Raw genomic sequence first — 27,938 nt, 5'->3', positions numbered from 1 at the left:
TTAGGTTCCCAAAAATATTGAATGTCAAACACTAATTGAACCCAGTAATTTTGGCAGTTAGCTATATGATAGTTTTCCACCGAACTGTCATATCTGTCTTAACGTGACAGTTAATTAACAAAAGCATCAGTGAAGGGTATATAAACCGATGGTTGTACAAGAAAACCGTCGGAAATATTTCTTATGATGATGTTTTTTAACATTATGTAACACTTCCATAAATATCTTGCAAGTTGTCTAACACTTCAGAACTGTCATTATAAAGTGACCCCTACGGTGACACTGGCTTTGGTGACACTTACATATTTCACCTGAACCGTCATAAAATTGATACCATGACAGCTTTGAAGTGTCATCAATGTCAGTTTTTCTACTAGTGGTGGTGATGATTAGTGAAGAATGGTGGTTGGTTACTCGAGTAAATAACATAGAAAAGAGACTGATGGAGAAGGGACAAAATTGTGTTACTGCAATGGTTATCAGTGATCAGTTATGGGGCTAGACAATGAGTTGTTGCTGCTCGGTAATAGAAGTTATAATGGTTCATGGCAGTATGATGATGGCAAGGATCGATAGATGGAGTTGCTGCCGATGAAGTTTGGATATTGTCTGTTGTTGCCTTGATCGGACTAGGTGATGTTGTGCTGTAGTTATCGGAAGTTGATGGTGCTCGAGTTTGCTGCTCGATGGAAGAAAAGATAAGATGAACTAGGAAGCTGTGGTCGATAGGGAGAAGAGAAAGCAAGAAAAATAGTGAAAATATCCAGGAGAGTATACGGCTAGAAGTCCTAGCCGTGATTACTGTTTATAAAAGTTGGAAAACATCCTGGACAAGTTTCGTATGGGAATTTCTAGTCCTGATTGAAAACAAGATTGTGAGAAAAGTTAGAGTTTGCGTATGGGAAAACCCAGACGTTATCGAAAAGAAGAATTTTAAGTTAAACATCCAGGAGAATACACGGCCGGAAAATCCCATCCGTAAGAAGAGAAGGCCAAATAGGCTGTTAGTTCCTTGGAACTGACAAGCCAAAAATTAAGTGGGTCGGGCTTTATTCGGGGCTTGCTCAATACTTGATGCAGCCCATTGGCTGTGTGTTTATTTCACACGAATTTGGCATGATTTTGGTGGAGTTTTGGCAAGTTTGGCATCTTATTTCGACCGGAATTCGAGCACGGGCATAACTACAATTGGGACACCTATAAAAGAGATGTTTCTACAAATTTTAAGATCATCTTTTAATCTTTTATCAAGCTTTTGGGGAGAAGAACGCAAGAGGAGAAACCTAGGGTTTTGGAGCTATTTTCATCAACGTAATTATTTCTCTTACTTTTATCATATGTATCTCATGGTTTTCACTAATACCATGAGTAGCTAAACTTCTTAGTGATTGGGGATGAATTCTAAGTTCTAATATATGATTCAATTTAGCACATAAATCTATTTTAACTCTTCACATGATTATTGTTTGTTCTTACAATAGTTAATTTTATGTTTGATTGATAAATTGTTTAGGTGGTCAACTGAACTAGTTTATTAGTTAACCTAATGCTAGTAGAGAATTAGGATATCCGTAATTGTTGAACAATTCTCTACAAGAGTAGAAATTGTGAAACCTTGCAGAGGGTTCTGTGGAGCAATCGCAAGTAGAAACAACACTAGAAAGTGAACCTTGCGCTAAGAGTTCAACTACTAGGATTAACCTAAATTCACAAAATATAAAGCATTCGACCAAATTACACTTAGAGTGCGCTACTTCTAGGTGGTTTATAGAATAGAATCTGGCATTCGAGCGCTCCGGTGTCCAGTGACTTAAGGAATTTTGAGGATAGCACTGCGTTAGCTGCTTTCCTACGGTTGGTAATAATCTGTGAATGATAAAGAATAGATGAATATGCTACTTTGATGACTATTTAGTAACGAAGAAGGATTCACTGATCATGTTTCTCCCTATTGCTTGTAACTCAATTTTCAATTGCTTTATTTACTTTGTTTACAATTTAAAAACAAAACCCCCCAATTGTGACCTTTTTGACAACTAAACTCCCTGCTCTTCGTGGGAACGATCCTTGCTTCCATTATATTACCAGTTAATTATGTGAAAATAAGTGATTTAATTTGATTGCACTCACGACACGCATAAAATTTTGGCGCCGCTGCCAGGAAGCAGTCGGTAGCTTTAGTTGTTTCTGTTAGTTTTATTTTGTTTTTAGATTTTCTTTTTAGTTTTTAACGTTGCTTTCTAGATTTTTGTTTTAGGTACTTAATCTCTGGCATCGAAGGATTGGAATTACCAGAGGTACGAAATTCAAACTCGCAAGGGAACGGTACTACAAGCACGTCCAAAATTGCAAGAAGAACCTTCTTCATCAATAATGGTAGGCGGTACAAATAATCCACCTCCACCTCGGAGAGGAAGACGTTGAGAGATTTAACATCACCATGTTTGGAATCTCAACCACTGTGTATTACTCTAACTGACACAGTAGAACTTAAGTCAAATCTTCTTCATTGGTTTCCAAAGTTCAAGGGACTACCGGATGAAGATCCTAATCGACACCTGCAGCAGTTTCAGAATACAGTAAGAAGTATGAAAAAGAGCGATGATGATGATGATACAGCTTTTCTACAAGCTTTTCCGTTTTCATTAATGGACCAAACATAATCATGGTTATATTATCTCCCTTCCGGAAGTATTACCACATGGACCGGAATGAAAAAGCTATTTTTAGAAAAGTATTTTCCTGCTTCTAAAGCTGCAGCTATTCGTAAGGAAATCAGTGGAATTGTGCAAATTACTGGAGAATCTTTGTACGACTATTGGGAGAGGTACAAGATATTGTTGGCGAGTTTCCCACATCATCAGGTACCACCACAACATATCATTACACACTTCTATGAGGGGTTACTACCGCATGAGAGACACTTGATTGATGCGGCTAGCAGTGGTGCACTGGATAATAAAACTATCGAGGAGGCTACTAGTTTGATTGAGAGCATGACTGCAAATACACAACAATTTTATACTAGAGATTCATCGGTGGTTAGAAGAGTTGGTGAGATGGGAGATTCTTCACACATGGAGCAACGAATGAGTAATGTGTAAAAAATGGTACAACGTATAGCATCTGCAGTTGTTCCTTCATATGAAGAGGATGCCGAGGTAAATGATATATTTCCTAATGAGAGGCCAAGGTATGATCCCTACTCTAATACTTATAATCCTGGTTGGAAAGATCACCCAAATTTCATTTATGCGAACAAGCAAGTTGCGGCTCCTAATCCATATGCGAGACAGGGTGGTTTTCAACAATAATTCCAACCACAACAAAAACCTCCAAATGAAGAATCTAAGATTGACATGCTCATCTCCATGTTTCAACAAAGTCAACAGAAGTCTGATCAAAATCAGTTGAAAACTGATAACGCTATTAGAGATTTACAAACTCAGATGAGGAAAACGGCGACAAATATGAATCAAATGAAATCGCAAGCTTCGACAAAGTTGCCATCGCAAACTTTTGTGAACCAAAAAGAGCACGTTAATGCAGTAACTCTAAGAAGTGGGAGACAAACTGAAGAGCCACAATAACAAAAAGAGTTCAATAACGACACCGAAAAGGAAGTAGAGAAGGAAATCGTCCCAAAGGAAAATCCAACCTCAAACGGCCAACCTAAGGACACGGTTCCCACCTTTACCACACCACCTCCTTTCCCTAGTCATTTTTCCAAATCAAAGAAGCAATCTCAAGATAAGGAGATCATGGTTATTTTCAGCAAGATACAAATCAACATCCCATTTATTGAGGCCATCAGAACCGTACCCAGGTATGCTAAGGTTTTGAAGGATTTGTGTACAAGGAAGGATAGGTTGATTGCTAATGAAATTACTCATGTGGGAGAAAGTGCAACAACTATGCTATTGAAGAATATGCCTGCAAAGTGTGAAGATCCCGGTGGCTTCACAGTGCCAATTACTATTGGTAACAGACGATTTGAGCGTGCTTTGCTTGATTTGGGAGCATCCATAAGTGTTATGTCAGCCGATGTTTATGATTCTTTGAATCTTGGACTTTTGAAAGAGGCAAAGATTACTATTCAATTGGGAAACAAGTCCAATATATATCCGTAGGGAGTCGTGGAGGACGTGTTAGTTCAAGTGAATCAGTTAATCTTTCCGGTTGATTTCTACATTGTGGATATGCAAAACGGAGATAATTGTTCATCTACTTCGTTACTTCTTGGGAGAGCGTTTATGAAAATTGCAAAGACGAAGATTGATGTTGACAATGGTACACTCACTATGGAATTTGATAAGGAGATCATTCGCTTCAACATATTTGAGGCCATGTGTTATCCTAGTGACGTGCACTCCGCTTTCTCTATTGATGTTATTGATTCGTTAGCATAATAAATGTTTGATTTGAGCAATGAATATGAACTTGGAGTTGTGTTGCGAAATAACATTGAGTTGGACATTCATGGGCAGTATAATTTGGACGTCGATTTATTCAAAGAGCTAGTGGAGATGTGTGGTGCTTTAACAACATTACAAGAAGCTAAAACGGGTAATATCTCTTATATTTCCTTACCCGTAACTAATGAGGTTCCTTTACCTTCTATTGTGCAGGCACCTAAACTAGAATTGAAGGCTCTTCCCGATCACTTAAAGTATGCCTACTTGTGTGATAAAGAGGAGCTTCCGGTGATTATTGCAAAGAATCTCACTGCCGTACAATAATAACATCTACTTCGGGTTCTGAAAGAGCACAAAACGGCCATTGGGTGGACTATTGCTGACATCAAAGGCATTAGTCCATCAATGTGCATGGATAGAATCCCTATGGAAGAAGATAGAAAGCCGGTATGTGATGCTCAGCGTAGGCGTAACCCCCCAATGATGGAGGTCCTGAAGAAAGAGATCCTCAGATTACTAAGTGTGGGGGTTATTTACCCAATTTCTGATAGCATATGGATTAGTCTAGTGCGAGTGCTGCCTAAGAAATCAGGTGTCATTGTTGTTAGAAATCAAGATGATGAAATTATTCCTACAAGAGTTCAAACAGGATGGAGAGTGTGCATAGACTACCGAAAGCGTAATGCCGCAACAAGAAAGGATCACTTTCCTTTGCCTTTCATTGATCAAATGCTAGAAAGGTTAGCGGGACATTCACATTATTGCTTTTCGGAAGGTTATTCGGGGTACAATCAGATTGTTATTGCACCGGAGGATCAAGAGAATGCCACTTTTACTTGTCCTTTTGGTACGTTTGCCTACAGAAGAATGCCATTTGGTCTTTAAAATGCGCCTGCCACTTTTCAGAGATGTATGGCTAGTATATTTTTTGATTACGTGGAAAACATCATTGAGCTATTTATGGACGACTTTAGTGTTTATGGCGATTCATTTGATATTTATTTAAATAATCTTGAACTTGTGCTTAAAAGATGCATAGACACTAATCTTGTTTTAAACTGGGAGAAATGCCACTTTATGGTAAACCATGAAATTGTACTTGGCCACATCGTGTCCTCTCAAGGGCTCGAGGTAGACAAGGAAAAGATAGACTTGATTAGGAACTTACAATACCCCACTTCGGTGATGGAAATTCACTCGTTTCTTGGTCATGCAGGTTTTTATAGGAGGTTTATCAAATATTTCTCCAAAATCTCAACGTCAATGTGCAAATTGTTGCAAAAGGAGGTTGCCTTTAACTTCGACCAGGAGTGCAAGGATTCCTTTAATAAATTGAAGGAATTGTTGACTACTGCACCAATTATCAAGTCACCTGACTGGAGTTTGCCATTAGAGTTAATGTGTGATGCAAGTGATTATGTGAATAGGAGCTACTAAAGTTTTTTTTATCTTTTTTGTATTCCATATGTATTGATAGTTTTGTCACTAAAATTGACAAAAGGGGAGATTGTTAGAGCATTGCTCGGTCGAACTCGCATGCGTTGCTATCTCAAGAATGTTTGTCAATGTTAGTGATCAAAACTATAAGTCTTGATTTCTAGTCTATTATAGCTAAGTCTCGGACTAGGATAGAAAGTGTAGTTGAGCTCAAGGACTTCATGGAGATTCATCATACAAGTAGAAAAACTAATAAAGGAACCGGTGTAACTTCTCGACAAAAAGGTATGTGAAGACTTGAACTTATCTATCACTCAAAAGTCTATCTACTCTATCTCCTACTCTTTGATACAAGAAGTCGTATGCTATATATATGTATAGCCTGTGATTATACACATTTGGTAGTTCGAGCTGAGTATACCTCGCCTAACTATATCTCAAATATGAGTTGGTAAGCTTTTCGCTTTAACCAAGTTTATCTTTACCATGTGACGAAAGTCATGATATGTTTCAATCATCTTGAAAATTGCTTTGACGAGAAATGGTGTAACAACTATATAACGTCCTCTAAGAATGTTTCAATGATTGAAATGAGAGTTTAGATTACATAACCAATGGTGGATATAAGCATTGTTGTGGAAACACATTTATGTATAAGTCATATTCCTTGAACCAAAGTTTGCGAACTTTGTTGATCAAGAGAACCGGAAGAATGGCATGAGCCAAGTCCGCGAATTGCCGAAGTTCTCAAACCCGAGAATTTCTGCTGGAGTTGGAAAACTACTTGCGTGAAACTAAGTCCACGAACTCAGTGCGCGAACCCAGTCCGCGAACTTGCGAAGTTATCATACCCGAGAATTTCTGCTGGAGTTTGTAAACTATGACCGGTAACTTAAGTCCGCGAACCTAGTCTGCGAACTTGAGAAGGTTATATATCTGAAGATGATTTCTGAACTTAAACTTAAAAAGACTAAGGAATGCAGTTTGCAAACCGTGGCTATAAAAGTTCATTAACCGATTCAAGTGAATCAAATCATCTTTGCTTCAATTGTGTCTTGTGTAGTACATGAGATTTCCTTGCAATTAAACAAATATCTAACTATTTCATTTGAAATCATTCAAACTAGTAATGGTGAAGAAGAACGTGGTTGATATGAAATGCTCGTATGGATAACTATTTGGTTAACTATTGTTGAACCAACAAGTACATACGTTTGGGTACGGTTAACAAACTTAGAAGTGTGCATTGTCAAGTGTGTGTAACAAGCTAAGTTTTCGATCTAACGGTTGAGAAATATTATCTTGAATCTAAATCATGTTTTCATATAACGGTGGATATTGATTGATTTGTTACCAAGGTAACTTAATTGCAAACCCTGATTTGAAAGACTATTTAAGGGGAACTCTAGTATCTGTGCAAAACTAATCCCCACACCTCACGTGTGATACTAGTTTGTATACTAGAGTCGGTTCTCCTTTAACCTTTGGTTTTCTTCTTCTAAAACCAGGTTAACGACTTAAAGACTTCATTGGGATTGTGAAGCCAGATCGATACTACTTTTATCGTAGTTGTGTGATCTGATCTTGCATCTTCTATTGTACGAGTACAATCAGATTGATTGGCTTGAGATTGATATCTCCGATAGGCAAGATATAAAAAGTAATCACAAACATCTTCTTCTCATTGTTTGTGATTCCGCAACATCTTGTTTCGCTACCATACGATTAAGATTGTTGTGAGGTGATTGATAACTCTAGGCTGTTCTTCGGGAATATAAGACCGGATTATCAATTGGTTCTTGTTCACCTTGATTATTATCAAAAGACGGAACAAAACCTTTTAGGGTTTATCTGTGGGAGACAGATTGATCCTTTGATAGACTTGTCTGTGTGAGACAGATTTCTTTATTGTCAAGTCTTCGACTTTGGGTCGTAGCAACTCTTAGTTGTGGGTGAGATCAGCTAAGGGAATCAAGTGCGCAGTATCCTGCTGGGATCAGAGGCGTAGGGAGTACAACTGTACCTTGGATCAGTGGGAGACTGATTGGGGTTCAACTACAATTAAGTCCGAAGTTATCTTGGAGTAGGCTAGTGTTTGTAGCGGCTTAATACAGTGTGTGTTCAATCTGGACTAGGTCCCGGGATTTTTCTGCATTTGAGGTTTCCTCGTTAACAAAATTTCTGGTGTCTGTGTTATTTCAATTTCCGCATCATATTGTTTTATCTTTATAATTGAAATAATACAGGTTGTGCATTTAGATCATCAATTAGAATAATCCAACCTTTGGTTGTTGATTGTCATTGATTGATCCTTGGATATTGGTCTTTGGTACCATCCAAGTTATTCCTTGTATTTGATTAGAACTCGCAGTTCATGCTTGAGTAAATCAAATCAAGAGAGAGATATAAACTCGTTGATATAATTTTAATTGATTGAGGCTTGTTGATTCTCTTAAAAGTATATTCGAGTTTGTCCATACAGATTGCTAAGCGAAATATTGGGTGGTGTTGTTAGGCCCCCGCTTTTTCAAAGACAATTTTGGGATGTTGTTGATGTTGTTCAGTAGTTGGTGGAGGTGAATATGAGAATATCAAGTAGTAATGGGAATTTACTATTATATAAGAGATAGGCTGGATGTTTGGCTATGAGAACGGAATCGCAGGCTAGAAGTTAGCAGTGATAGGATTGTTGGAGAGTTGAATGAGTTATAGGAAGGAAGGTTTGATGAGTGTGTGAAGTTAAATCTCTCTTGTAGAAGCTTAAAGCTGCAATTGCAGGCGGTATAGAACTGGTGGTGCTGGAGTGGTTAAGAATGGATATGGTGATGTTTCTTTGGTGTGGTCATGAGGGTTATATTATAGTAGTTTATAGAATGAATGGTTTCTGAAGTTTCATTCCATGAAGAATGGCGAATTCAGAGTTGTAGATTGTTTTTGTTGTGAAAGCTTGTTACTGCTTTTGCAGGTAATCTTAGTTTCAATTATGAATTGTGTTTAAGAATTTTCTTGTGATGTTTACTTGAATACAATATATTTTTGTGTATAGTCTCGTAGAATTAGAAAAGAATGTTGCTAGGAGATATACTTGTAGGTAGAATACCTAGTGTTTTGTGCAGGCCTGTCTTGTTTGCACCATGATGGAAATAGAATCCATTTAGCATGTGCAAGGGCCTTGGTTTGTATAACTTGAATCAGTCTTGTGGACTGAGTCGAATCCCCGATTTCCCTGTCTTGACTAGAGTTGGACCCTTGACCCGATTTGACTCAGTGGACCATTTGACCAGGACCTTGACTTGACTTGGACGTTGACCGTTAGTTGACCTTTGAACGTTAGTGATTGTTAATTGACTTTGGTGGACTTGGGCTTAGGGAAATTTTCTTAATTAGATGTTTTGGACCACTTATGGTCTGAATTAGAATTTGGTTCCTTCTACAAAGTTGTAGATATTCATGACACTTAGATAATGGATTATAGAACCAACCTAATTGAATTAGTAAACCTTAGTTATGCTAAAGGTAGAGAATAAAAAGGTGTAAAGTCATAAATAGACTTAGAACCATTAGATAGACTTGTATGATTCTTGTCTGAGCCATTTTGGCTAGATTCCTAGACTTCTTGTGTGATTAACAATTAGTCTATATTAACATTGAACGATTCAATTATGAACCAGCGGATTGTGGATCTCGGGGTAGGCATGGCTTGTCATCAAAAGAGGTGGGGATTTATATTTAGTCTATTGTGATTATTATTGTTTTCCTTTACAAAAGTTTATGTTTAACAAATTCATGCATTGTCTGGTTGTTCCTTCCATGCATTGCTTAACTTTGAATTAAGAAAGTTCTGTTATTTCTTTTAATCTTTCCATTGCTTGGAAAGGAATCACAATGCTTTGTTTGTCTTTATGAATTGTTTGGGAAATAATAATTTCCATTTGATTGTTTGGAAATGAGAATTTCCATCTGTGGTATATAGGATACTGCTCCTTCATTTATACTACTCACTTTCGAGCTATGCTTAATAGGTGCGGGACGAGTCACCATATTATATATTGTTTGGTAGGAGTTGGTTCCATATACATGTTTGTTTACTTCTGTGAAATTGGTTGTGTTTAGTGTTTAGGGAAAACAAGAATTGTTTTAAACCATTTCCAATGATTGCATGAAAGTTAAATGTCATTCCTACGGGGCACCCCTTTTAGGGATGATGTGCTCACCCTTTCCCACTTTCAGTTTTAGAGACAGATCAGAGTTGCGCAGAGGAAGCTTCGAGGAGTTGAGTCCGTTAGTTGGTTAACTTCGGCTATGTTTATTAAGTTGCATATTCTATTTGTAAACCAAATGACTATTGTATATGTATCATTTGAGAGAAGTTCTTGTATATATATATATATATATTTCTGAACTGGGCTAGTTTTGGGTTAAGTTTTGTAGTAGATTTCTTAATTTAATGTTTAAGTAAATGATTTAGATTCTTAGTGCCTCTTTATTTAGTTAATCTCTTAGATTAGTCAGATGTTAGCTTGGGGGCGTTACAACGGAAATACGAGATAAGAAAGGTGTTGAGAATACAGTTGCCGATCATCTTAGTAGACTTGTTGTTTCCGAAGAAGAACTTCCCTTACAAGATCGTTTTCCAGACGAACAACTTTTCCCGGTTGAAGAATCAACACCTTGGTATGCTGATATAGTGAACTATTTGGTTACAAGGCAAGTACCTAGTACAATGTCTACTTTTCAAAAGCTAAAGCTTAAGAAAATAGCCAAGAAGTATGTGTGGGATGATCCCTACTTGTGGAAATATGGTGCTGATAAAATTATCCGCCGGTGCGTACCAAACTCTGAATTTCAGTCAATTCTATCTTTTTGTCATTCTTATGCTTGTGGTGGTCACTTTGGAGCAAAACGTACCGCTCTCAAAACCTTTAGAGTGTCTTTTATTGGACTACCCTATTTGAGGATGCATATGCTTTTTGCAAATCTTGTGATAGATGTCAACGAACGGGAAATCTAGGTGCTTCAAATCAAATGCCACTCAATAGTATTCTCACTGTCGAGATTTTTGATGTGTGGGGCATTGATTTTATGGGTCCTTTTGTTAATTCGAATGAAAAAATTTATATACTTCTTGTTGTGGGTTATGTTTCAAAATGGGTGGAAGCTAAAGGCACCCTTAATAATGATTCTCAAGTTGTTTGTGAGTTTGTGAAGGAATACACCAAGAGTGGTTATCAGTGATGGAGGTTCGCACTTCAAGAAATCCTTCCATGCTCTTCTCAAGAAGTACAACGTAAATCACAAGGTCGGTACGCCATATCACCCACAAACTAGTGGCCAAGCTGAAATTTCAAATCGTGAGATCAAGTCCATCTTGGAGAAAACCGTTAACACAACACGAAAATATTGGAGTTATAGACTCAACGATGCACTTTGGGTGTATAGAACGGTGTATATAACACCGATTGGTATGTCTCCATATCGGTTGATGTATGAAAAAGCTTGTCATCTTCCGGTTGAACTTGAACATAAGGCTTATTGGGGGATAAATATGTACAACATGGATTATGACAATGCGGGGAAACATAGAAAATTACAACTGAATGAGCTAGAGGAGATACATCATGAAGCTTACGAGAGTGCTCGAATTTACAAGGAGAAGACTAAACTTTTTCATGACAAGATGATTTCTATAAATAGTTTTGTTGTGGGCCAAAAAGTCCTTCTATTTAATTCTCTTCTTAAGTTTTTTCGTGGTAAGCTAAGGTCACGTTGGAGTGGACCTTTTGTTGTTACTAATGTTTTTCCTTATGGTGCAGTTGAAGTTACTAGTCTCACGAAAGGGACGATATTCAAAGTAAACGGCCATAGATTAAAGCCATATTACGAAAACTTCCATACGGAGAATGTGGATGTGATTTAGCTTCGTGATGTACTCCCTTTGGAGGAGTAGTTTGGGGAATACCAAGTCGGCCTGAGGACGTAAAACTAAGCGCTAAATGGGAGGAAACTCATAGGTTTTGTATCTTAAACCCTTTTATTTTACTTTTTTATTGTTTTCATCTCATATTTGCATCCCCATGTTTAATTTCATTGAGTCCGGAATCTATTTTAGAAGAGAATTATGACGAATACCTTTTCGTCAGAAAAATTCAGACTGCGCGTAGTTCAATCCAGAGACCATAACTGCCAGAACGTTTGTCGAAACACTGTTCCCTTTTGACACTAAGTATAAAACACTTAGATGAACAACTTTTGTGAAATGGAGTTTTTCCAAATTCCTTACCAATTTGTACAGTATTTGCGTTTTATCATTTGTTACCTCAGATTTCAGAATTTTCGGTTTTACACATTGAGGATAATGTGAAGTTTAAGTGTGGGGGAGTATTTTGCATAAATATTTTTCAATTTTTTTGCATAAAACCTTCAACTTTTAGAAATTTTAGAGTCACTAGCATACTTCTAGGTATGTTTACATAGAGAATTCTGGCTGACATAACTGAATTTGGAAGTATTAGGGAACTACGTTGGATTTCTTGCTTGTTAGAGTGTTAAATAATGGATTTAATCATGCCGGTGATGCAAATTAAGAGCAGGGAGAAATGCATTATTAGAGTTGCTGATCAATCATTAGTGGAGACTACCTATTTTCAAATCAATAGAGGCACCATACCAAATTTTCTTTGTAGCTGACTAAAGAGCTTTCTTTTGAGTGTGTGTCACCGTACGTTAATTCCGGGTAGAAAAGTGAGCTACCCAACCTCCCACCAATAGAATCACTACTCTTTGATCTCTTGAGTGATAGTTTTGTCAATTATGAGGGTGACGTCTATAGATGAAAACCACCTTCTTGTAGTTTGATTTGCAGTTAGCATCATTCTCTCTCTCTCTCGCCAACAATAGGTCCATAGAAACACCATCATCATCAACAAGTGGAGCAACATCAAAATCTACAAGTAAAATTGAAGACGTTTAAAGTTTACAAACAACAATTCAAGGAAGAGCGAAATTTTATATTCAAGTAAAAAAACATACAATGAGCGGATTTTTATATATATGTTGAAGACTTACACATAAGGAGCGTAATTTATATCCAAGTATGAAGACTTATTTACAAGAGCGAAGAAAATCATAAGATGAGAGTTATTGAAGTTTATGATACGAAGACAATACAAGTTGTGAAGAACAAAGTGATAAAGTACTTCTTTCATGGCCATGTTAATTTTAATTTCGTTATTATTTGTGTAGTTAGTGCAGAATGTCTATACTCATTGATTGAATTTCTTTTACAATCCTAGAGGTGAAGATAGGCTATACTGTGGGGTTTTTGCTATTTTCTCTTCTACAAAGTTATAATCCTAGATAATTAGGGTTAATTGAACTCAAATCTTCAATTTTGTGTTGTTATTTTGTTTACGTTTTGATAATTAGGGTACATAAAATTTTGGGAACTAGGGTGCATATAGTCTATACTGTAGGTTTTTTTGATGATTCATCTGCAACTCTATATATGTGGTGCTTGGTTCAAGTTTTTTACAACTTACTAGTGACTGGCCAGCCATTATTCATTTGTACAAAAAACCGTTGTTTGCGAAGGTTATAGGGTTTTTCGTATGATAAACAATGATTATTAATAGCGTAAAGAAGTTAGATGTTGTTTTCTCTTATTCTTTACTCTGATAATTAAGTTGCTAATGGTATTAGATAGCAGTATTATAAATGTTGAAAAATGTAGGTTATCATGCGATTCAAAGTTGATACAGAAACATGGTAACAAGTACATTTTAGGAGATAGATCAGTAGACTCAATGATGCAGATATAATATCTCATAATGCTCGCAGAAGTTGAAACACTACAACACTCAGAATATATAGGTTCATAGGCACTTTAATATCTCATTGTTTTGGAATGTCATAAGAAATCAACATTTTGTTTTTGGTTTACATTGTTATGTTCTAGTGGTTTTTATTTGACAGTGCAGACCACCTATACTATGATTCTTCTACATTGTTATTTTTAGTGCAGATCACCTATACTATGGTTTTTGTGTTTATGTTATAACACAAGAACAGTGCATATCACCTATATTATGATTCTTGTACATTGTTGTGATCTACTGCAGATCACCTATACTATGGTTTTTGTGTTTATGTTATAGATAATATGATTCTTCTTCATATGATTCTCTTATTTTAGCCACATTTAGCCAAAGAGGGAGTATACATAGTAGGATTGCGCTACACTCTTCATAGAAAATGCATTCAATTCATGAGATATACTTGGTAGCAGAATGACCAAGGAGCTAGAAGTTCTACCAACGGTGAAGAATTGTAAAGTTCAATGTTTTGAAATGCAAACCAGCTTGGACTATACCTGAATCATGTACTTGTTAGATGTAATTTTCTGTAGCCAAATATTTGATGTTTTGGATAGCCAATTAAGAGACAACATTTTATAAACTTGATTTTAGTTTTTGTTGTAATGTTTCTGTACCACCACATATATCTCCAATTGTAAGTAAGAGACACGATTTTAGATTTTGCTCCTATAGTTTTCTTCCATATTTAATGGTTTTTTCTATCCCGTCAACTTGAAATGCAGTTTTATGTGTCTTATACTGGATTTCTAGCCAGTGCAGTTGATCTGCACACAATATTTAGGCAGCATAGGGGACCTGCACTCGTTTTTAACCACTAGAACAGACCTTTACTGGATTTCTAACCAGTGCAGCGGATCTGTACTTTATTTGTGACAAGTGCATAGTTAAACTCGATTTCTCAACAGTATAGGGGACCTGCACTAGTTAGAGGATGTGCTGAAAAAACAAATTATTATAAAGGGATCTCCAGAAAAATGCTAAGATTTCTGTAAACTAGTAGCAGTTTGAAAAACATTAGCTTTTCATTTTTCCCTTTTGTTTTTCCTACAATCATTAAACATTTATATACACCAAAGAACGCTAAAAGCATGGAAAATGAAAAGAAGATAAAATTGCTATAGGATTGTAGCTAAAAAGTTTCAGCACAATTCCGCCTCATGAGTATTTTTCTGATGTACGATGGAAGAAATAAATTGAGGGGCATGCTAATATAAGCGTACGCTGAAGCTTTTAATAGGTTATTGTGCCTAAGAAGTGCCTCTGGAGAAGGTTCACGCCCTCGCAAAAGAACAGAAACCTGACATAAGAAAATAATTCTAATTAGATACAATTCATTAACTGAGGAAAGAATTTGTATGAAATCCAATGCAGCTCGACCAATCAAGGTGTTACATAAATACAAACAAAACTTAAGAAAAATATGTAAAATTAGTGTACTAAAGGAGGACGTTAGGTGGATGGTTGTAAAAATACTTCATAATGTAGTGTGACATGTATATGCTAAAAATGTACATCTTTCTTTCTCAACTGTAAGTACATATGGTTACACTCATATTTTCAGTGGATTTTAATCATCATAATAGAGATTGCATTTTAAAATACAACTAATTCTATCTAATTCTATGCATAATGCTAAGAAAGAAAATTCCTCCTTTCATAACTATCAGTACATATTGGATACACTCATGTATTCAGTGGATTTTAAGCATCATAACAAGGATTGTATTCGGAAAAAAACAAAGGGTGAAAAACAATCAACTAAATATAACTGCAACAATAAGGAGAAAAGTATTTAAGATGTATCTGTTAGAAACTAAGGTGAAAAGTAGTTAAGATGGTGGTGGGGTTACTGGTTAGCATAGAAGTATCTCTTGTGTTCAGTGCATCATATTATCTAATCAATATATATACACTCGAATTTGCGAGCAGTGTAGTGGACCTGCACTCAATTTCTAAGATGTATATACTCTCAAAATTGATTACACTGCTTAGACATCTGAGTATAGGCCCGCTGCACTAGTTACAAATCTGAGTATAGGTCCTCTGTACTTCCTAGAAATAACTGCAGGTCACCTACACTTGTAGGAAGTGAATACAAATCTTCTTCAATTGTTAGAAACCGAGTACATCCCCTGCGCTTCTTAGAAATATGAGTAATTTCGGTCTATACTTTGCTAGGAATATCGGTTCACAATGCAATAACACGTTCAAATGAGTACACACTATTGCAATTCAGAAAATGAGTATACAAAAAATACATTCTAAAAAATGACTACAATACATAAATTTTATACTCTCAAGAAATTCAAATATATGTTACAGCAAATTAGACAAACATAAAGATCTTCACCTTCTAAAACACATTAAGCATATTCGTTGGAAGACAAGAAAAGTGAAGAATAGAAGACAAGAAGAAATTTTTAAAAAAATATATACATGGAACTAGATATTCTCTTTGGAAGCCACCACGCCACTACTCAATTATATCTCCGAGCGCCACCACTTGGTATTCTCCCACAGCTAGAATCTAAAAAACTGAAAGAAAAGAACAAGATGACGAAGAAAGATTAATTTCACTTTAGAAAGAAAATAAGATTGTAGTAATAAGAATTATATGCTATTTATACGCATACTTTCTAAGAAAGGCACATGAAACTGATAACAATTCTAATTATGATGCAGGTTTAATACTCGAATTTGTGAACAGTGTAGCTAACCCGCACTCAATTTTCTAAGCTATATAGCGTATTTTCACTCAATATTCTAAGTAGTATAGGGGACCTGCACTCAATATTCTAAGAAGTATAGGAGACCTGCACTTATTTTTTAACCATTCCGACAGACCTATACTAGATTTCCATCCAGTACAGCTGATCTGTTCTTGATTCCTAACTAGTGCATGTGACTTACACTCAATTTCTAAGATATCACATAAATATTACATACACAAAACCAACTAGGTATCCAATATGACATCCTAATGTGTACAAATCAACATAGTATACGGGGACTCACTATCTCCAAAAATACCACATAATGTATGGAGGAACCCTATTATAACTTTCATATAGCAAATACTTTTTGTTAAGCATTCACGTTTATATATTATCATGCACGGTTATCCTGTTATAAATAGTAATTCTTATATATGATTATGTAAAAAATTAATTGTGATGTAGTCAGATTATTTACCTTATAACTACAGTATAACCAATCTGCACTTCCAAACAAATCACATAGTTATAATCACTACAGTATAACCAATCTGCATCTTTATTATCAAATATTTCCTTAAATATCGGGTGATGCCAATACAGTATAGGCAACATGCACTGTCATAATATGCCACTAATAAAGTTCATAATATAATGAACCACACAAAAATTTCATGAACAAAAACAATATGATATTTTTCACTACAATTTTCCATCTCATATATATTTTTTTTCAAGAGACAACATATATATGTATAGAAATGAACAATATAGGCAGTGTGCACTGTCATAAATTTGTCCATAATGTATACGAAAATAAAGAACAAGGCAATTAATTCACAATATCGAACATCTGTCGAACAATATAGTGTATATGCACTATTAATTCATATATAAAATAAAATGAAAAACATTATTGAATTGATATTGAACAGTATAGCTTATATGCACTGTTGGATCATAGTAAAAAATGAACGAAAAAAACAGAAACAAATCTAAAATAAACAAAATTAACTTGAAAATAAGAATTTAGATCAGAAATACGAAAATATGCAATGTTAATATCTACCAAAAAGAATTTAATGAATGAAAGACATTAAAAAGTACAGTATATATGCACTGTTACATCATATACCAAAAAGAATGGAATACAGTACTGAATTCTAAACTCTAAATTTACCAAAACTCAGATTTCATGTCATAAACTCTAATTCTAGCAAAAATAGATGAAAAACAAACAAAACGAAAGATCAATTACCAATTCCACCATCACCAACAATAACTAGATTATCTTGTCATACTCTAATTGTTACACTAGTTTTCAATAGTGACAACGTTGTCTTTAAATGCTTAAAACAAAATTCAATTCAAGATCTAAACTTCGGATTAAATATAGTGAAAATGATGCACATCAAAGCTTTCAAAAACACAACATTAACCACATCATTAACATTAATAATCGAAACTTTTACATTTCCGAGATTAAGATTTGAAGATATATAGATTTTCAGTCAAGATCCCTAAAAAATCAAAAGTTTTAGATCAAATTGTTGAGAATGAGAAGAGGATTACAAGTCTGAATATTAGTTGGAAATCGAATCAATAATTCGATGTGAATTTTTGAGAACATTAAATTAGGATTACAAATCAGAATAATAGGATCTGAAAACTTAACTTGTTTGTTGTTTTTGTTGATGAATCATTCAATAAAACTAGACGGAGATGCTTTCTTCATTAACATAATTGTTCTCGAAAAGAGTTTCTTCAATTCTTCAGCAGCAGAGCTCGGGTTGTAGCATGTAGGAAGAGAAAATGAAAATAGCAATTTAGGAATGGATCTGATATGTATCTAGGGCAGTTTTGCCATTTATAAAATAGGCTCTGTGAACTTTGCACGTGTGACGGATCCTAGAATAAGTTTTTGGGTCCAGAAACATAAATTTGGACCTCCGATTACTGGGCTCTTAATGGGTGGACCCGACATTAAGCTAGCCCACAAGGATAGGATTTGTCAGGAGTTCCTACTTATTCATGTGGGTTTTGATTACCCACTTTAATCGTGATTCTAAACTAAGTGTTGTATTTAGTCACCGGTACGCGAGTTATAACTCCAAATGTGTCACTATCCATCCACAAAAAACCCATTAAAATAAAAGTAACACAAAAACCCCAAAAAAACAAAAGTAACACAAAAATTCCAAATTTTAATATTGGTTTCATCATAAAATTTGATGAAACCAATATTAAAGTTTGGGGTTTCTGTATCAATTTTTAAAAATTTGGAATTTTTGTATTAATTTTGTTTACGATGGAGTTTTAATGGATCTCAATATTTGAGTGGGGTTTTTGTAGTACGGTCACGTTTTTATGACTAGTTTTGTTGAGTCACAGCCATTAAATAGAAACGAATAGAATTTGGGAGTTGACGTCATTAAATCTCAAAACCGTTGAGTGAAACAAATGAGTGGCTGTGATTTTTCGTCAAAAGTAAAAGAGAAGTATATAAAGAAAAGTATATATATAAAAGACACCATAGGTCTGTTTGGATCTCAGTAAAAGGGCGAGAATACAAATCAAATCAAAAACCCTAATCTGAAAAAGAGGTGGAGAATGTCGATTTCAAAATTCGTAGTTAATTATCACAAAAAAGATGATGAGGATCATGGTTATGGCTATAATTTAATGAAGAAGATGAAGAATCAGAAGATCGAGGAAAAAGTTGAAGCAAGGAGCAATCTGAAGAAGAAGACGAAGACCGAAAAAAAAGAAGCAAAAGATGAAGTTGAAATGATCCAAATATCTCTTCCAATTGAAATGATTCTAGAGTTTCTATCAAGACTACCAGTTAAATCTCTGACGAGATTAAGCTGCGCAAGTAAGTACCTGTACAATTACATCAATCAAAATCCACAATTTACTAAATCTCACTTTATTAATTATTCCCAAAAGAATCCCACCCTTGTGTTTTACACCAATTATGTTACTGGAAAACAACAATGTCTGTTCAAAAGCTTGTTACATACCAGAGATATTCAGGATGACGAAAACGATAACCAGGATGTCCAATTGTATCAAAAAACTATACAGCAAAAGAAAGGGGAATTTGTTGGATATTGCAATGGTTTAAGTTGTTTTAGAAACACTATTACGGAACTTGCTTTCTTCATTGATGTTTGGAACGATACTACACAAGAAGTTTTGCGGATAATCCCTCCTCCTGTTATACAACACAGCAAAGGAGGAGGTATAGGAGGAGGAGGAATTTATAAGCTCTTGTCTTGTGGATTTGGGTTCGATTCTGTTAACAATGAGTATAAATTGGTAATTATTGTTTTCATGTTTGAAACTAAGTCCCCTAAGTGTTTCGTTTTTACTTTTGGAATCAAATCTTCATGGACAGAAGTTAGGTCTCCTAATATCGGATTACTACGAACATGTGCTTCAGCCGTATTCACTTCTTATGGAGCCGCAGGAGCAGGAGCTTTGTTTTGGTGGACCACTGATCCGCAGATTATTCTCTTGTTTGACCTCCATGAAGAGAAGTTGCAATACATCCGAATCCCACTTGAATACAACACACATACTCGGTGGTTTGAGTATGAAGGATTCTTAGTTATTGCCCGTCTTGAAAAGAAATCACCAACGTCGCTTACTTTGGGAAAGGTTCACTTGAAAGTATTGAAGGCTTACAAAGATGACCAGGTTTGGGCTCACGAGACCATTGATCTTTCGGCGTATTCAATTCCTTTCAATAACAATTTTCGGTTCGTCAGCTTCTCCGACCAGATATTACTGTACTGGGCGGATGCCAAAAATTTTCATTTCTTCAATCTGCAAAGGAGATGTCTCAAGGTGGTTAGGAACCTAGATTCATGCATCTCTGATAAGGTATTACCCACAGTTGTTAGACCCAATGACTACTGGCTGAATTGTGAGGTTGAAAACATCTGTACTTTGAAAACCTTGTTGCCTGTACGAGCTCAAATATCTGATCGTGCTGCTTTAAATTCGATGATGATGAAAAGCTTGGAGAATATGTGGAATCTGCAACAACCAAAGACAGTTGGAGGATTTTTCACTTCATATTACAAATCAAAAACCAACAGTCACTACTTCTTCGATGATTAGGAGGTTTTACCCGTAGGTGCATTATATTTGTTTGGTTTACTGTTTCATTAAATTTTGGTTTAATTATCGATGGCAAAACTTTATTTATCTGCTGGACCTATTGTGATTCTGTAGCTCCTATATTTATATACAATGTTTCTTTTTATAATGGAAATGGAAAATCAATGACCAAATGAATATCTTTTGCCCATATACTGGAGTTTTGAAAGCCGTGGTATGTATCTATCTCAACTCACACCTCTTCTTTTTCCTCTTACTCTCTTATCCCCAATTTTGTTTAGTTGAGTTGTTAGATTATTGTGGTTATTTCTCAAAATTATTTAGAAAATTGACAGTGCTGGAAGGTTGCGTATTAAATATTCAGAAAATAAATGAACAGCTGTGAAGAGAAATTCAACCCTTTTGTTTGTTATCCGGAAGACATGGTCGTTCTAAAATCCAGATAGCTCTGCCTCTTTTATCTATTTCTATCACATTCATCTTATCTTCCTGACTTGCATACTGTTGTTTCTTTCATATGTTTTTGAATTGGTGGGAGCATCATATCATCATGTCTGGCTAAACTTGTTGAAGCTATTGCATCAAGTTTCAGTGTTGCCTTATGTTATCTAACTATAATAACTCTTTTTTCTGAAAGCTTGATGGATAGACATGTTTTTGTGATTGAGTATAATACATTCATTCATATAATTTCCTTTCCACGTGGACCAGTACCCTGTATCAGTTCGCATGTGCATTTGTGACTTCAACATGACATAGATTGGTGCGATTCCGAGTACTGTCTGATTAAATTGAAACGGTTTATCATGATTTTATATGACAAGTTAAACTTTTATTATTAGAAATTCAGTACTCATATCATGTTATGTTTTCGTGAGTGTTTCTTTTTCTTGGATCATGCATTTATCATATGTTGGCATCACTAACGCTTTGAAAATATTTCCCGCTTCACTGCAGGAAAAGATCATTGGCGCTGGTATGGAGGTCCAAGAAAAGAAGGAAATGCATATTCCATACAACATTCTTCCATTGGATGTTGCTGGGGCATCACAGTCCATCATGCAGCTTGAGGAGGTAGGTACTACCACTATGCTTCGGTTGTGCATGCTAATGTTTGTTTAGGGGGTCGGAGAAAAATGGATGTGGCTGCGGAATAGTAGTAGCATTTTAAGTCTTTGATTCACAGTTTACTTTATGCTCATTCCATTTGACCAGGTTAAAGCTTCCGTGGCTGCTCTCTGGAACATCATGTCTTGCTTGGCCTTCTTCGTTTGAGCAGCAAAGACAAAAGGGAGGAGACTTGAACATACTAGATTGGCTTTGGGAAATGTTCGGCTTTCAGGTCAGATCTAACTAAGGAATTATATATAATAGTTTAGCGGCTAGTCATTGTTGAGAGCATAAATTTTTTATCCACGATGGTCTTTGCAGAAAGACGTTGTTAGGAATCAAAGGGAACATGATTCTAATGCTTGCAAATAGTCATATACGACTCCTACCCAAGGCTGAGCCCCTTAACAAGGTATACGAATGAATCTTTTCCTACTCACGTGGTTAGCTTTGCAATGGTGACTTAGCTTGATGATGTTAGCATAATACTTTGGATTTGGTCTAAATATCCAGATAAACTTTGTTATTCCACAAGAATGGTTGGTAATGTTACCAATGTATCTTACCTGCATTTCTGTATTACATGGTTATAAATCTTGTTATGCACAAGAAACACTCAAAAGTTCGATACCGTTAGTAGTTGAAAGGCTTCAAGGGCCATCCTCTGCATCTCAATTGTGCTACGATGTTTATTTAAAGTACAGATACCTGATACCGAAGTTGCTGGGTTAGTTTGACATAATCCTTAAAGATGCTTTGTTTGAACCTGTTACCCATCTGTGCTCAGTTAATAATAAATATAATCATCTCAAAATTTGTAACCAATGTAGAACAAAAAGATCATTTAAGTGGAGCAGTTCACCTGTTATCTAACCTGGGTCACAATCGCATATAAAGGTAATACGCTGTAACAGTAGTGTATAATGTTATATCAAAAAAAAAAAAAAAACAGTAGTGTATAATCTTCTGGTGTTGATTTCAACTAGCGACATTGGTCTGTGCTGAACTCTTAAAAGTTCTGGTTACTGTCTGGCCTTGTATATTGCTCATTTGGTACTGTTAAATTATCATGGTCACAATTGTCTTTGTATCTTACTTTCCAACACTTTACTTTGCAGCGGTGGTGTAAGTAGTGCTGAACTATCACAATCTGAGTGCTCGAAATGGGCAAGGTGTGATTGCAGCAGCCTTATTTTTACAACGACAGCCAAGAAAAATCTGATTTATATGAGAAGAAGGATTAGGTAGTAGGAAATGGTGCAAAGTCAACCTCAAAACCAAACTGGCATAGGCAGCCAAACTCGACTCGTGCCTAATCCTGTGCTTACTCATTCACAATCAGAAAGAGGACGTTTATATCTAAGGTTTGTGGTCATCTTTTACCAATCATATATATCTTCTGTGCTAATGCTCTTTTTTGAAACTAGAATAAGTTAGTCTCTTTTTTAAAACGGTGATGGCAAATAAACACGCCTTTAGTCTTTTTCAAATTGCAGTTACAACAACAGCGAAGTTATATGCGAGGTCAGTAAGAAGAGAGTAGCAGAACACTAGGAAGGGACAGTTGAAGAAACAAATTTTGGTGACTGTAAAAAGTCTAAAGCACAAAATGTAATTTCTTTTTAATTTCTACCATTTCAGAATGTTTTCTCCCTTTGATTGTGCTTAAGGCCAGAAACAAGTTATGATTGTGCTTTAGCCCCAAAGGTTGTGCACTTGAGCTTAATTAAAGAATTTACGGCAGGAAAAAGTTCCCTCCAATTTTGATCTTCCTGAGGATTTTTTTGAATGTCAGGAAAAAGTTCCCTCCAATTTGGCACCCAAAGGTTTTAAACTCAGGTCTTGTATTACAGTAACACCAGCAATCTCCTTCCGAATCGAAGTTCCTTCCCGGAACTGCTTTTGCCCCATTCACAGCTACATTTTTAACTTTCCCGAAGACGGGGAGGGTGCCCAAGCCAAAGTTTGAGTGCGGTAATCGCTGAAATCCAATAACCCGCGAAAGTTCCCGCTTATCTCTTATTTCTTCATCTTTTCACCCCGTCTCTCTCCACTGTACTCTCCCTCCTCCCTCCCTCAATTTTTTCCCAGTGGTGAAGAAAATTAGCAGGTATTCTTCTTTCTTTCTTTCCTCATCATCTCTTCTTGTTTAACTTTTGTTTTCCTCTAACCTAGAACTGATTTATCATTTCGATTTATATAGAATCTATGAATAATTTTCATCTTGATAGACACATAAACCTAATTCCTTTTTAAGTATTTGTTAATCCCTAATTCTTTTGAGCTTTCTCATACTTGAATTCCAAAAAGAAAGATTACCTAATTATTCATCTTTAACTTAGGATTTGTATGTTGAACTGACCCATGGAGTGGATTGATTAAATGGATTTATATGTTTGTGGGAGATTCAATCAAGCTGTTTTTCATTTTCTCGTCTATTTATGTTTAGTTCACTGATCTATGTTTTTCTTCCAACTTGATTTTAGGGTTTGGTTTACTGATATGCAGGCTAAATGTTTGCTTTTATTTTTATCTCAGAGACGAATACTACTCCTGTTGGTTTGTGTAAAGTGCTGAAATTCGAAAACTCTTTTCGCAGGCTAATTTGGATATGCAAAGAGCTTAAGACTAGAACGGTATCAAAAAATTTCCCTGGCTAAAGCACCTTCAAATCAGAAAGCAGTCTGTTGAACGCACTCAGCTTCAATGCAACCCAAAATCAGTTCTTTCTTTAAGCGCTCCGCAGCCAGAACCTTTGACCCATCTGAAGTTTCCGCTCCCGTTGAAGATACCACACACTTTGATATTCAAGAGCCAGAGATTCGAATAACATACAAGCGTCGAACACCTAAAGAGGAACCAGACAGGTATGGAATTTAATCCTGTTACTTTTAAGCACCAAATTGCTTTTGCTTAAGAACCAATAGATATCTCAGTCATAGTTGCTTGATCTCCGAGTAAGCAAATCTACATCGTTGTAACATTTTTTATTTTCCTCGAATTCTCACACTCAATGAACAAATTATTGCTTTTCCTGCACAGAAATGGTGAATTCACTAGTACAGACATTATAGAAAGACCTCAAGTTGCCCCGCCCAAACTACTACCTTCTAGTTCAAGCAAAACTTTGAACAAAAAGAGAACTTACGCTCAGTTTCATTTGGAGTTAGGGCAGTCAGATTTTCTTTTGCATACCTGCTCTACATGTGGGTTTAACTTTGCTATAGGAGATGAAGGGGATGAGAAGGTTCACAAAGAGTTTCACAAGACCTACACCCATGGAATCCAGTTTAAGGTATTTTACTCAAAGTTAAGTTGCTATTATTGTTTAATCAGCAGTAATATCTGTTTACCCTTTTATGGCCGTTGTATCTCACTTTCTCATGTTTTATCATGGACAGGGTTGGCGCAATGAAAGAGTAATTTTAGCAAGTGAGGGTGCTCGTGTTATTTCAGTGTTAGACGGTGACCCACCAGGTCAAATGAAAAAGGTTCCACTTCTTTCTCGTGGTTATTTCTGTCTACCAGATTAGTTAAAGAAAAATTGGTCTATTAGAATTTGAATTTTTTTGATGAGGGAGATCGTCTACTGTCAGGTTCAAGAGGTTGTAAAGATGGTGGAGGATGAGCTTGGTTTGGGTGAGGGGTGGCTTCTCCACAAACACTGCAAGGTACAAACCATGAGTCTTTTTATGGAAAAGCCTCTTGTGTATACATCAGATGTTGTATAGAAAATCCCAACTCCTTCATGTCATCTTGTTTTCAGGTGTATCTGTTCGTATTGAACCAGAGAATTGCTGGTTGTCTAGTTGTAGAACCAATAAAAACTGCACACAGAGTTATTTCAAAATCTGTAGTGCAGAGAAGCTCCACTTCAAATGAAAAAGCAGCCAGACCAAACTCTGTTGTACTGCGTTTTGGGAATGTTAACTTTAAGCAGGAAATAGTAAAGCATATGCCTTCTGTTGATAGACTTGATGTGTCAGAAGACCCAAGTGGAGTCATTCTGTGCGAGAAGGATGCTGTTTCAGCCGTCTGTGGAATTAGAGCTATTTGGGTCGCACCCTTTCATAGAAAGAAACATGTTGGCACCAAATTACTTGATGCTGCAAGGTTAGTACTTTCTCAATCACCCATCATTAATATTCCTTATTATTTAAGTCCACATCTGTCATCGTCTTCCAATCTTTGAACTCAAGCATGGTTTTAGAGGGAAGGGCCTAAAGCTTCATGGTTCACAGCTTTATAGTGTTTCATTTTCCTCTTATTTACGTAGGAAGAGTTTCTCCAAGGGTTACACTATTGAAGCCTCGCAAGTTGCATTTTCTCAGCCTACCACTGCAGGAAAGGTATTTGCATCGAAATACAGCGGCACTAACACTTTCCTGGTGTACCATACACAAGCCTGAGCACCACATTGGCCTGGTTGGCTGGGTATGTTTTCTTCTTATCCAAATAGAAGTTGACAATGGTGTGAGACCTTTTCATAGGCGGGGGATAAAAGCTGACTTATCTTTTGTCCAAATTAAGTGTAATTATTAGGGATTAATATGCAGTTGTAGAATTACAGACAAGTGACCGTAGTACATTATATTGGCACTTCAGCTTTTTCTTCTATGCTGGTAACCAGGTATTGTATGTATTATGGGGTCTAGAGATTTGAGCTAATACAAAAATGGCGTGCATCATCATTCTAACTTTGAGATTAAAGAGTACATTCGCCATTTTCTTGATAACAAATGTGAAGGAGTTGCCACTCCAGCAGCATGGCCTTCAATTTGTGACATGTACTAAAGCAAAACCTGACTTAATAGTGTCTGGGTATTACATTAACTGGAATCAATCCGCAGTTAGTAAAGCAATGCAAAAAGCAAGTCCAAATTTCGTTTGTTTAGACTTTAGAGATAAGTTTCTTGAACTTCCACTCCAAATCATGAGTCACATGGCAGGAAAGCAAGTTGGTGAATGCAAAACATAATCGGCAGATTTTAGATTTATTGCTTATAATGAACACCAAAAGAGATGCCAAAGCAGCCTACTAGTGATCTCAAGATCCATTCCTTTGTATGGAAGCAAATAGGAAAAAAAAAAAACTACCATACCATTTTAGATCTTGAGATCACTAGTGAGCTTGTGAGCTTCAAAATTTAAAAGCAAAGTTCAACCGTGCTCTTGTGAGCTTAACCCATAAACCTCTGGAAGCAGTCCTGACAATTGCATGTGAGGAAGCAAGGCCTGTTACCTTGTACAGAGGATGCAACCAAACCACATGATGCCGGTCCCAGCAATCAAAACCCGTCTACCTAACGAGTGTATATTCATACCTCTGCTTGAGTTCCTTGGATAAGGTGATGTTGCTTGGCGCAAATAGTACTAAAAGCACTAGTGTACGTAAAACCGTTAGGTAAACAGATCCTGGTGCATAATTTTTTGATCAGATACACGATTATGGTGTAGGAAAATGTCAGCTGTCCTACAGTACTGATGATTTGCCGATATGACTTATGAATGATGCATAATGTACCTTGTGTTTGTTGGCAATTCATCAATCTGTGTTTGCGACAACCCCATATTCTCAAATTTAACGGGCATTAAAGTAAAGTGGATGGTTATGGTCCTTATGGACTGACTACATGTTGCGTGGATGGCCAATGCTAAGGACTCGTGTCTTTGAACATATGCTCATTACTATTTCTGGTGTCCAATTTTTTGATACCAATCCCTGTGGAGGAGGGCATTGTTTAACCACTAGTTCACTCCCAATTTTTCACTTTAGCTCCTACCATACGCTACCACACTCGGTTTGAGATCCTCAAGGCCCGAGAGAAGTCATGATTGTGCCTTAGCCTTTAAGCCCCGGAATAAAAGCAGAAAATGCTGGAAAAAAAGTTTCCTCGAATTTTTGCAATGTATTCTTCCCATGAAAAAACTTGTTTCGATGAATTTCGAACTCTGGTCACTGCATCTATCACCCGACGACTTTAAGTACTATAGCAATACCGCTAACCTCCATTCAAATTGACGTTCTTTTCCGAGCTGCTTTTACCTCATTGACTCTAGCAACTGAAGAAAAAGGTAACACATATTTAATCGTAAAACCTTTGCTAATTTCTCGAGTCTCGACATAGATCATAACAATGTCATATCCTGTTTCAATATTGTGTTATGCACGTTGTAGTTCGCACCCAAAAAAGAAAAGAAGGAGAAAAACATACACGTGCAGCTACTTCATCATCATCATTATCTAAAACTCATTTAGA

At 36.2% G+C, this 27,938-nt stretch overlaps 1 protein-coding gene across 5 annotated transcripts; it reads left to right on the top strand.

Annotated features, from left to right (window-relative positions):
• The first annotated feature begins 18,986 nt into the window (after positions 1 to 18,986).
• On the top strand, positions 18,987 to 26,381 carry LOC113288566 (protein CHROMOSOME TRANSMISSION FIDELITY 7-like). 5 transcript variants are annotated; one of them, XM_026537644.1, is made up of 12 exons: positions 21,526 to 21,642; positions 21,784 to 21,910; positions 22,000 to 22,090; positions 22,797 to 23,042; positions 23,175 to 23,289; positions 23,474 to 23,788; positions 24,278 to 24,545; positions 24,721 to 24,973; positions 25,080 to 25,169; positions 25,275 to 25,349; positions 25,445 to 25,791; positions 25,955 to 26,381. In XM_026537644.1, the coding sequence occupies exons 7-12, from the start codon at positions 24,385 to 24,387 to the stop codon at positions 26,085 to 26,087; spliced, it is 1,059 nt and encodes a 352-aa protein (XP_026393429.1). In that variant the 5' UTR covers positions 21,526 to 21,642; positions 21,784 to 21,910; positions 22,000 to 22,090; positions 22,797 to 23,042; positions 23,175 to 23,289; positions 23,474 to 23,788; positions 24,278 to 24,384; the 3' UTR covers positions 26,088 to 26,381. The 5 variants fall into 5 exon arrangements, 2 of the variants coding, with proteins under 2 accessions (XP_026393429.1, XP_026393430.1); XM_026537645.1 differs by lacking the exons at positions 21,526 to 21,642; positions 21,784 to 21,910; positions 22,000 to 22,090 and adding an exon at positions 22,557 to 22,575; XR_003330659.1 differs by lacking the exons at positions 23,474 to 23,788; positions 24,278 to 24,545; positions 24,721 to 24,973; ... (2 more) ...; positions 25,445 to 25,791; positions 25,955 to 26,381 and adding exons at positions 18,987 to 20,782; positions 22,509 to 22,575 and having other exon boundaries at positions 23,175 to 23,384.
• The last annotated feature ends 1,557 nt before the right edge of the window (positions 26,382 to 27,938 follow it).

The sequence above is a fragment of the Papaver somniferum genome, chromosome 6 (assembly GCF_003573695.1).
Source record: "Papaver somniferum cultivar HN1 chromosome 6, ASM357369v1, whole genome shotgun sequence".
Taxonomy (NCBI): Eukaryota; Viridiplantae; Streptophyta; class Magnoliopsida; order Ranunculales; family Papaveraceae; genus Papaver; species Papaver somniferum.
This window is presented reverse-complemented; position numbering and strand designations above follow the sequence as displayed.